Source organism: Rosa chinensis, chromosome 3 (genome assembly GCF_002994745.2).
Source record: "Rosa chinensis cultivar Old Blush chromosome 3, RchiOBHm-V2, whole genome shotgun sequence".
Taxonomy (NCBI): Eukaryota; Viridiplantae; Streptophyta; class Magnoliopsida; order Rosales; family Rosaceae; genus Rosa; species Rosa chinensis.
In genome coordinates this window covers 23,706,712-23,718,355 of record NC_037090.1, presented here as the reverse complement: position 1 = coordinate 23,718,355, position 11,644 = coordinate 23,706,712, and the positions used below count along the sequence as shown (strand labels likewise).

The 11,644-nt window shown below is 37.4% G+C and overlaps 1 protein-coding gene across 1 annotated transcript; it reads left to right on the top strand.

Moving 5' to 3' along the window:
* The first annotated feature begins 2,804 nt into the window (after positions 1 to 2,804).
* On the top strand, positions 2,805 to 3,419 carry LOC112194318. Its single transcript, XM_024334569.1, has one exon. The coding sequence runs from the start codon at positions 2,805 to 2,807 to the stop codon at positions 3,417 to 3,419; it is 615 nt and encodes a 204-aa protein (XP_024190337.1).
* Positions 3,420 to 11,644: the final 8,225 nt, after the last annotated feature.

The following is an 11,644-nucleotide window of genomic DNA, read 5'->3' as shown; positions in this document are numbered from 1 at the left end:
CATTTCCCATTACTCATACGGGTTCCCTTTTTTTTTTCAACCAGGGCATTTTTATAATTTTTCTTATTCCCCATGAGGATCTGACAGTCGGATCTTCGTATAATTGTGAAAAGACGATTCAAAAGAAGATCCGTGAGGATTCGACCGTTGGATCGTCGTATAATTTTGTGAGGATGATTCTAAAGGCGATCTGGGACGATCCAACTGTTGGATCTTCGTATAATTTTGTAAAGATGATTCAAAAGGCGATCGGTGAGGATCCGATCCGACCGTTGGATCGTCATATAATTTTGTGAGGATGATTCTAAGGGCGATCCGGGACGATCCAACCGTTGGATCTTAGTATAATTTTGAAAGGATGAACCCAAGGGCGATCCGTGAGGATCTGACCGTTGGATCATCGTATAAATCAGTAAAGATGATCATCTAGGTGATCCGTGAGGATCTGACTGTTGGATCGTTGTATAATTTTGAGAGGATGAACCTAAGGGTGATTCGTGAGGATCTGATCGTTGGATCTTCGGATAAATAGGTAAAGATGATCATCTAGGTGATCTGTGAGGATCTGACCGTTGGATCGTCGTATAATTTTGAGAGGATGAAACTAAGGGCAATCCGTGAGGATTTGACCGTTGGATCATCGTATAAATCGGTAAAGATGATCCTCTAGGTGATCCGACCGTTGGATCTTCGTATAATTTTGAGAGGATGAGCCTACGGGCGATCCGTGAGGATCCGACCGTTGGATCATCGTATAAAACGGTAAAGATGATCCTCTAGGTGATCTGTGAGGGTCCGACTGTTGGATCGTCGTATAATTGTGATTTGTGAATTATTTTTTGTCAAAGAAGGAAAGGAAAAAAAAATCTAAAAAGATAGAAAATCAAAATTTTCAAAATAGAAAACCAAAAAAGTTCATACAGAGAAAATGGCAAATGAGGGGTTATATACATAAGTCTTAATTGGTTTTAATTGCTTTGATAAAAAGTTTTTTTTAAAAAAATGTTTACTGGTTTTACCGGGTTCCAACGGAAAACCCGCAAACCCACCGGGTTTGGCCCGCGAAACCCGTTAAGAACCCGCACCGTACCCGCACTATACCCACACGTTGCCAGGCCTAATTGTGACGATACACTTCTCCAAGAAGGACACACAGCAGCGAATCTGACTGAATCGATGAGGGGTAGACGCTTTACAATCATTTCAATCAATTCATCAGGAAGATGCTTGGAGCACCTGTTGTAGTCATCCATCTGGAACTCATACTCGATAAAGAGAAACAACGATAATTCTCAGGAAAAAAAAAACAGAGAGATAAACCACAAGATACGAGAGCACGGAAGCGAAGAGGTTGAGACAGAGATGAGAGATGCAGGCCCGTTACTTATAGGCTTCAAACTCCTAATACTATTAGCTAGAGATGTAATTGAAACAGATGTATAAAATGAATTTGATAACAGGGACAACTATTTTATCTAATAAAAATAGAATTCAACGACCGCGTTTGGTATATGGGGACAAGGCCAAAACTTCCCCATTTTTTTCACCATCACTTTATAAAATTTCCAAGAAAAAGAATGTCAATAGTCCAAATTTTGGGTTAAATAGACAAAAATGTAAAATTAAAATGAAAGATTTTTAGAAAGGGCAGGCGTGCCACGTGATGGATACATTCAACCAATCAGTGCATATGTAGGGGGGATCATGGGTATTTCGGGGGGATCATGGGTATTTCATTTTAACTAAACATAGTTTCAAAATACAAATAAAATATAAACATGATTAGTTCAGTGTACCACGTGGTTGGTACGTTTGCCTTATCTAAGAATTTCTCAATTAAAAAGTAAGCAAACCACCACTATTCAATAGATTGCTTCATTCCTCCTAAAGAATGGCAGAAAGATCACCCAAAGAAAACTCTGGATTGGAGATCACTAGATCACAAGATTCACGTACAATTGATCTTGAACATAATCAATATTGATCATGTTCGAGATCAATTGTTCATGAAAGAACATCACCACATTATTGGTTCCCATATATCCTCGCCTTGTATGCAATTAATTTGTTCACGATATAGCTATTACAAAACATGTTTCAGAATGTATATTCTTTTGGGTACAAGGTTTTAAGGTAACCAAGCACTACTATGCAACAATGACTAGACAGAGAATATCCATGTCTATATAGGAAACCACATTGTGTATGTACATTTTTTTACTTCAAGATTTTGAGTATTCAATCAGAAGGAAAAAATAAACAAAGTTTGAATGCCTCTGGTTGGTTTTCTTTTTTCTGGCAATTAAAACTTGAGAGTTTCTATTGGGACCTCTTAATTTACTTACTAGACCTCCCTTATTTTTTAATTATTAAATGACATATGTATCCTTATATAAAAAGACTGTTACAGACAACAAATTAATAAGAAAATTTTTATTTTTTCCTTTTGTAGAGATTTACAATAATAGAAACACATCTATAGTATTTTTATTATTCGTTTCCATTTTAATTCTCATTCCATACTTCTCATTTTCTTTGTTTATAAAAGCTGCTATTCCTTTGGGTATTCGGCAGTCTGTGGATAGGGTTGTATGGCATTATGATGCCAAGGGAATCTATAACGTCAGAAGTGGTTATCATGTTTTCCTAAACTCTCAGGTCTTGGAGAGAAGAGCCTCGACATCATCCAATATATTGCAGGTGGTCAGTTACGGTGTTACTGGAAGAAGCTCTGGAATGCCAAAGTCTTCATGTGGCGTCTGTTGCATGGTGCCTTACCCACTAGGTCAGCCCTTTATTCTCGAATGGTGCCTTACAAGCATGACTGTAAATGTGCCTTCTGTGGCAAGATGGTGGAAACTGATCGACATGTGTTTAAGGAGCGCTTGGCTCTTCAATGCTTTTGGCATTTCTATCCCTTGAAATTGAAGCCAAAAGATCATGCAGCACATGACGTAAGACAATGGGTATTTGACATGATGGATGATTTATGCTCTGATTTCTGTGATTATTTTTTCATGGCTCTATGGTTAATTTGGAGTGAAAGAAATAACCTTGTTTGGAAAGGTGGTTCTTTTCAACCCATGCACATGATTGCATGGTGTAAGCAGAGAGTGGAGGAGTTCCAATTGTACCATCCGGAAGCAACACGGAAGAAAAAGAGGCCTGTCACGAAGTGGGAATGCCCTCTGAGTGGGAGGCTTAAAATTAATATGGATGAGGCATTTAGAGCAGATTGTGGAGTTGGAGGCATTGGGTTAGTGGTCAGAGATGAATCGGGTACGAGTATTGCAGCTATGTGTCACGGGCTGAACTTTGCAATGTGCAAAGCGGACCGTGCGGCACTTGCTGGCAAGCAAGTCAGCCAAGTGAGTGCCTTGCAAGGAACAATTAATCAAAGCCACACGATATTAAAATAGTGCTAGCAACAAGCAAGAACACAATTATATAAACGTTGGGCAACCACGAAGAACAATGAATAATCGAAAGGAAAGATCAAAGGGCAATCTCACAAGACACAGATGATTGAAAAATTTCTCTTTTATTGATGGTAAGATGGCAAGGGAGGCAAAAGTACATGTGCTTACCTATACTAGTTCACTAGTCTAAACTATGCCGACTAAGAACTCCTCCCCGAAGAGCATATCAACCTTACATGAACATGACAAGAGGAAACATGAAAAAGGCCGAGGAGACTAATGCTAAAATAAAATAAATTACATAATTTATAAATTACCAAAACATCCCTAGCACACAAGCAAACCAATCAAAGGCTTGACTAATGACCTTGGACAAGGTTGCTTGTAGCATTACAAGTGCGGCCCCTAACACTATGGCAAGGCCTTTTCTGCATGCACACTCAACATTTAATATGGAAGCTGAGGCATGTAGAGCTGGTCTTCTTCTTGGTATCCACCAAGGTTGGACGGAATTTGATATTAAGAGCAACTCTGCCCTCCTGATTGCTGCACTCAATGGTACTGGAGAGAATTATTCAGAAGTAAGTCAGGTTTTAGATGATTGCAAAGAGTATTTATCTTCTTTTCAATCAGTTAAAGTTCGACATATTTTCCGTGAAGCAAATGGTGTTGCACATCGGCTTGCACGCCTTGCTAGTTTTTCTGGGTTAGATGATGTTTGGATAGATGAGACTCCTGCTATTATTCAGGATGTACTCTACGAGGATTATTATCAGTGTTCTCTTGTAGCACGGGGTCCAGGTTTTATGTCCCCCCCCCCCTCCGTTGCAAAATCGTAATATTAATATAATAAATGGAACCGGGCGTGGGGCTGAGCCTCCCAGCTAGGCTGGGTTCCAAACCCCTTTCAAATAAAATAAAAAACTTTCGAAGAAAAAAAATTCAAGAGAACATGCATTCAAAATTACTTGGTAAATTATAGAAAAATAAAACTATGATGCAACTATTCTTGAGAGAAAAAAATAGACAAAGGTCTTTCTCATCAATGTAACAGGATCATGAAACAAGGGACATAGAGTCCTCATGTAAACTAACCAAATAAGTTTGTGAAGCAGCATATAAGACAAAACTAAATTAAAAAATAGAAAGAACAAATTGTTAAAGGAAAAACATATTGTGTGCCTTCGTCAAAGTAACTGACGTAGAGGGAATCAAGGAATCAGTGATTACAATCAATCAGCATTTAGTATCATTAATGTAATCGATATTTCCGTTGGAATTCTATCCCTATATAAAGGGACTATGAAATGAAATGAGCAGACCAATTCCAATTGTCATTTTACTTTAACACGTTATCAGCACGCTTAGAGCCAATAGCCAAAGAAAAAAAATCAACAACCCTAGAAGAAAAAAATTTCTTATTCTGCCGCCACCAACAAAAAAAAAATCCTGCAGCCTACACCCACTCCTTTGACCAGATCGGGGACCGCAAGCCCTGCCTAGCCACCTCCTGCTCGCCCAGACAGACCCCTGAGCCTGCAACACCGGCTGACCCACCATTCCAGCCGGCCTCAACCAAATTCCATCACTGCACAAATCCAAACCGGCTAGCAGCACCGATCCAAACCGACTAGCAGCCCTGCTCCAGCCTAGTTTATCCTCCTACCCATGTGGCCAGCCCACTCGCGCAGCCCCCAGCACAGATCCCAGAAGAATCCGGCAGCCCATCTGCAGCAGCGCCTCCGCCAACGCTCGGATTGGCCAACCGGGATCCGCTCGTCTCCTGCACCTGTCCCAGCCCCGCCCCGGCCTAGCCCAACCCCAGCGCCCCCGCGCCCTCATCCAGACCGGCATCTGCACGAGTTTCTTCTTCTTCCTGCAAACCGAAAAACAAATAGAGAGAAAAGAAAGAAGCAGAGAAAGAAGAAGAGAGGAAAGAAAAAGAGAAAGAAAAAAAAATAGGAAGAAAGAAAAAGTAAACCGGCCCAAAGAAAAGGTCCGGTCGGAAAAAAAAAAAAAAGGGGAATCCCAGCCCGAAAAAAAAAAGAAAAAAGAGAAGGGCCAAAGTATACACCCAGCCCAAATAAAAAAATAAAACAAAAGCAGGCCCTACAGGCCCAGAAACGGAAAAAAAGAAACAGAAAAAGAAAAGAAAAAAGAGAAGGCCCAAAGAAAAGACCAGGCCCAGAAAAAAAAAAGATCAAAGCCCACTGCTGAAAAGGAAGAGGAAGCGGCCTAGTTTTCTCAAGCCCAAAAAACATCGATACGCACGCCTGCATCAACACGCGCGTATGCTAGGATTGTTTTATTTTCTCGAAATCAAGTATGTTTTCTTTATTTTATTTTATGATTTTAACAAAGCATGTGAATTTTATTATATTTTGTTATTAAGCATGTTTAGTCGATAATTTTGATCATTTGAAGCATGCCTTGTTATTTATGTTTTATATAATTACCTTTAAGCATGATTATATATTTCATTGTTTATGGTTTATTTATGAAATTTTGAGCATGTTTTTTTTTTATATTTATCCTTATATAAATTATTCCTAAGCATGCCTTTATATTATGCTATCGTTTGTATTTTATTTTATGCATGATATATTATTGCTCTTATTATGTGTAGTATATAATTTGTTGTATATTTGTGAAATTTGAGCATGCCATGTAGTTTATTTTTATATATGCTATGTTTAAATGTGCTATGATTATTTTTAATGCAACATATCAATTCTGTTTGGCCATGATAATGAAAATTCATGTGTATTATCCATACACACTTACTGTGATCAAGCATTTTCACATAGCATCGAAAGAAAAAATGTGACCATTACGAATCTTGGTCTTGAAATCTAATTCACATTTTTTTGGAAAATAATTTACGTGGATGTCTTTATGACTGTGTAATTTATATCTTCTCTCTTGTTTATGTAGCTGGCTGATCCAACTCGACCTGAATTTGACATCTTGGACTCAGAAGGACTTGAGTACCACCGTTGGGTTTCCGATGTAGAAACTGCCTTTGTGGCAAAAGACTACACTGCCACCATTACCGACCCCAAAGATGATGAACCATCTAATAAGGTGAAAGCAAATGCCTTAATGTTTCTGAGGCGACATATTGATCCTAGCCTACACTGGGAGTACCTTCAGTTGAAGACACCCAAAGAACTATGGGATGCCCTTACACTATGCCAAAAAAGCAATCAGACGACAGATCTCCTCTATCGTCTGATGAAAAAAAATTCTGTTGTCTGGTACGGTGCCGTCTCTTGGGGGTATCAGACGACAGATTTCCTCTGTCGCAGAAGGTTTTCAAGTTGTCTGTTGTCTGATTAAAATTCAGACGACAATTATCTGTTGTTTGTAATGACTTACAATAACAGTTTTCTGCTGTTTGTTTTGTATTCTAATAACACTTAACTGTTATTTAAACTACCAACACAAGACAATTGTTTGTTGTTGTACATTCATTTAAGATACAATTATATGTTGCTGTTTTTGTTTTGAGTCAACAAAAGTTTATATATTTTTGTCTTTGTTTTTATTGTCACACCACATTTTTCTGTTGTTTGAGTGAGAAAAGAACAATAGATTTTTCCTGAATTCTGTTGTTCTTAAGTAGCACCAACAACATATTTTGTGGCTTTGATTTAGTGGTTGCATGGTATTTCAGATGTCACATTTGTATTTCTATTAAGATGTAATCTGGAAACTACACAAATGACATAGTATTGAATCTGTCATTACAGCCAACAAATACATCCATAATTTTTTCATACATAAACCTAAATGAGCATCAGCTCAATAAACTCATAAGGCAAAAAACTACTATCTAGAGCAACGTCTATACTAATCTAGAGCAACTAAGTTAGCCAATTAAGTAACAGCTCTGATTCTTCAAACGGATAATCCTCCAGAGATATCAGCTAATTGAGGCATCAAAGTTTTGAAGAGAAGATAGTCATTCCAAATAATTCTTGCAATCTGCAGACAACACAAACACAGAAATTTAGCAAATATGACATATTTCAAGAGCGAAACTAAGTACATAACCAAAGATCACATTACAACTGCCTCATGCTCAAAACAAGGATTGATATTTGTTTACATTATAACTATAGACATTCAATTAACAAAGCTAACTGTGTGCACAAAAAGTAAAGCTAGAAAAGATAATTTGCTAAGTATATCATACTTAAGAAAAGAAAAAAAAATACCATGAAGCGCAAAACCACAACCCAGCTACCAAAAGCAATGCAACAAGCTTGCAAGCTGGAAATAATTTCTAATAGTTGTCTATACAAAAATATTTCACAACAATTCTCAATCAGACCACTTCTCAGCTGGAAATAATATATAATCAATATTCAATCCTCTCAATAAAAGTGCAAGTGTACTGGAGAAAATTAAAAGCTGGAACTGCCAACTCCTTAATCTGATACTACATCCCATTTGGAGAAAACTCTACCTCCAAACTTACTCCACCACAAATTCAGAAACAAAATAAGAGCAACCAACAATACCTTTGGGTGAAATAGAGAAGTGAAGGAGAACACCAGCCAAAATTGTAACCTGCAAACGAGCAGAAATAAAAAGGAAAATGTACTTCACAAGGTAATACTCTTATTTCAGCTTTCCCAAAACCAATACGTATATACCACTGCTCACAAACTCTTGCAAACATCATTACTTTAAACCTCTAATAAATCATTCATATAGGACTTTAGTTATCAAATAAAAACTTTGAATAACAAGTTACAGAAATTTTTCCCAAAACCTTCTACACAAATGTTGAGCGTAAAATCTTTTGCAGAAAGAATTGAGTGTAAAATCTTTCATAAACAATTGTTATACTAACAAACCCAGATTGAGAGTGCATGAAATGCCATGCGTTTCTAGGCTGATTCCACCACTGGCCAAGCTCCCTGCAATTATGTCACTGAATGTAACAATGCTAGGTGAGAAAGTCTATGCTCTTTTAAATAAATCTTAAACTATTTTCTAAGTACTTAACAATAGCCATCATATAACAAAGTAATAATCACTACATCAAAGTAAAGCAAACACAAACAAAAAATGACACCTGTCCCAACGCAAAAATGTTTCAAGTTCCCTAGCTAATGTTTTTCAGAGCACAAGATTTATATAGAACCATAAACAGAAGCAAAGAACTTACATGCTCTTAATATCAGGATTTCCTCCATTTGATCCCTTCACCTATTACATCCCTAGTTCCCTACCATTAGGGAAAAAAAAAACACAGATATAACAATGCAACACGAATTACATTACACAAAATAAGAAGATGATTTATAATATAGAGATAAGAAAGTTCACCTAATTTATACCCACTTGATGAGTAAAGAAGGACCATACAAATCCATGCCTACTAAACCTGAAACAAGGTTTAAAAATATGTACCGAACTAAACACAAGGTCTCTAAAGAAAAACTTAATTCAAAGCCATACTACATATATGAAAGTTTCCAGAAACATTTCAGTTAAAAAAACAATACTAAATCAAGTCCAAATTCCAAATGCTATACACAGAAACTCAAAGACATGAATCAAGCAATTCATTACCAACAAAACCTATGTTCATGAATTAAATCTCTACTGCCTTCTCTTTCCAACAAGGAGGAAGCTTCTCACATGCATTAAACCAATATATCATAACAACATTCAAAACCCAAATAAGATTCTATTGTCAAAGTAAAAACAGTCATTGCTCCAAGTTTTTCCAAATAACAGTCATTGGAATGCAAAACCAATATTAGGATAAACCAAATGCAAATAAGTGCAGCTGCACTACTTAAAAATATAGAGAAAAAAAATGCAGAGCCAGGGATGGTGCTCAAAGAAAGAAGCCTAGTGCCCAGAGAAGCTACCTGTGCTTAAGAAACAACCCATAATCATGGCATCATATATATCAATTGCAACAAAGGAAAGAAATCCAATTTCTATGGCAGTAACATTGAAGTTTTTGTCTATATCCAAAAACCAAATTTATCTAAATCTACGGATTGAGAACATTTACCTGTGCTTCCAAATTGTATTAGCTCTTTCTCTCTCCTCCGCCTTTGATTGCATACTTTGAATGCTACATGCAAAACCCAAATCTTAGAGTACCTACTTCATAACTAAGAACACCAAATCATAATACAATCCGCTGCTAGAAACGGGAACTAAGAACACCGAAAAGATTTAAGATCCCCAATAACAAATTGATCATACAGTATGGGTAAAGGCATAGAGAGGAGGAGAGAATACACCTGGAACCAATTTACTATTTCTTGGGTAAAATACCTGCAACCGATCAACAAGATCTAAGTCGTCACTCAAAATCCATACTTGAAACAAGAACAGATCTGAGAATAGGTTAGAAACTAGTAGACGAATCCGGAGGATGCCAACTGATGATTGTAAAAGTAGAAAATAATGAAAGCATAGTTTAAATTGAAGATAAACACAATATTCAAAGTTTTATGCAGAAGACTTCTCCACTTTGTGGAGGTGAGGATAAAGTTTGAGACTTGGAGTTTTTCTGCTTCTCTTTGCCAAAGACTAATATGATGGTCAGAACTCGGTATATTAATAAACATATAGGAAAAAGCCGAGTGAAGCTTTTGCTAGCAGTGATATGTCAAATCAAATATTCACACAGATATTTGTGAAAAAGTAGCAATGGCTACCGATAATTGAGTAATGACTTCATATAGATATGAGTAAGAAGAGTTCGACGAGTAGGGGAGGCGGTCCGACAAGGTTTTGGTTTGAAGACAGAACTGGGTTTTTGAGCAGAGAATGCGTGAGAGAATGAGTGGATGATAGGGAGAGAGAAAGTGGACCAGGTAGACTCTCCCCTCTGAAACCAAAAGAACCCCAAAACCAGGCAAACCCCAAAACTAGAAGAACCCTAAACGCCCAAATTGAAAAACCACCGTCTCCTTCCGAGGACTGGATCTGAATGAAGGGTTGAGCGAGAAGAGAAAAAGGCGGAGGCACCGTAGAGATGAGGCTGATTGCAGTGGTCTGTTGGGGAATTTGTTGGTTTTTGAAGGTTTGGGAAAGCAAAAGAAAGAGACGAAGACAGAGAGAGAAAGAAAGAATGGGACTACGTACAATCGTTGGGAGAGAAAGAGAAAGGGAGAGTTAACATAAAAAAGTCAAACACAGCTTACTCAGACAACACAATTTCTTAATTGTGTTGTCTGAATATCACCCCTAGTGACTAGTCAGCCTGAGTTTGAAACTTTGAGAGGGAAAGTACTTCAACTTCTTGGAGGGAATTACTTTGGGTTTGATATGAAAAATTTCAATCTTTTACAACAACATATATATGTTGTCTGAATATGATCATATATTGAAAATGAAACAAGTATTGTTTTTAAGTGTATTCAAACAACAGATTTAATTTATCTGTCGTCTGAAAAACTCAGACAACAGAAAACTGATTTTCTGTTGTCTGATGTCTGTCGTCTGATGACATTTTTGGCATAGTGTTAAGGGACATTTTGGGAACATTCATGACATTTTGCTCCCAGAACTAGCCGTTCAGTGGAATGGAATCCTCTTGCTTGACTACAAAAGGGTCAATGACTTCAACAAGGACATGTTGCGCCTTAAGGCACGTCTCAATTTCTGTGGAAGGGTGCGTTTAAAAAGAAAATAAAGAAACAAAAAAAAAGGAATTTTCATAATTAAGAAAAAAAAATAGAAATATAAAAATCAGGAATTATGCTTTGATGAGATGGATCTGCCACATCAGCTGCCATCTAAGATGGATCTGCCACATCAGCTGCCATCTAAGATGGGCTCTAGATGGTTCCTTAAAAGGTGGTTCACCTAGCATTACTCGATAAAGAAACTTGATCCAGAGTGTGCCAAGGAATATATAAAGCTCCTCACCGATGAGAATGTTATCACCGTGATTACACAGGAGAGACTGTTGAATAAGATAAATAAGGGAGATTCAAACTCTGTGACACCAGGTGAAATGGAGGGGGATGGTCGAAATGGAGATGAAGAAGCAAGTGAAGTTTCAGAAGTGGGGGGAGTCGTAGCTGCTAGCATCCAATAATGAAAATCTTGTCAGCTACATATCCTATTAATTCCTGAAATTTAGGTAGCAAATGCAAGTAAAGTGGAGGTACTTGCAGAAATGGTAATGAATATTTTCTGGAAAATATGTTTTGTTTCTTTATGTCCGACAATGAAGTGTA

Excerpts from the sequence above, each read along its gene's own strand:
- LOC112194318 (XM_024334569.1), top strand. The coding sequence starts at position 2,805 with ATGGTGCCTTACAAGCATGACTGTAAATGTGCCTTCTGTGGCAAGATG.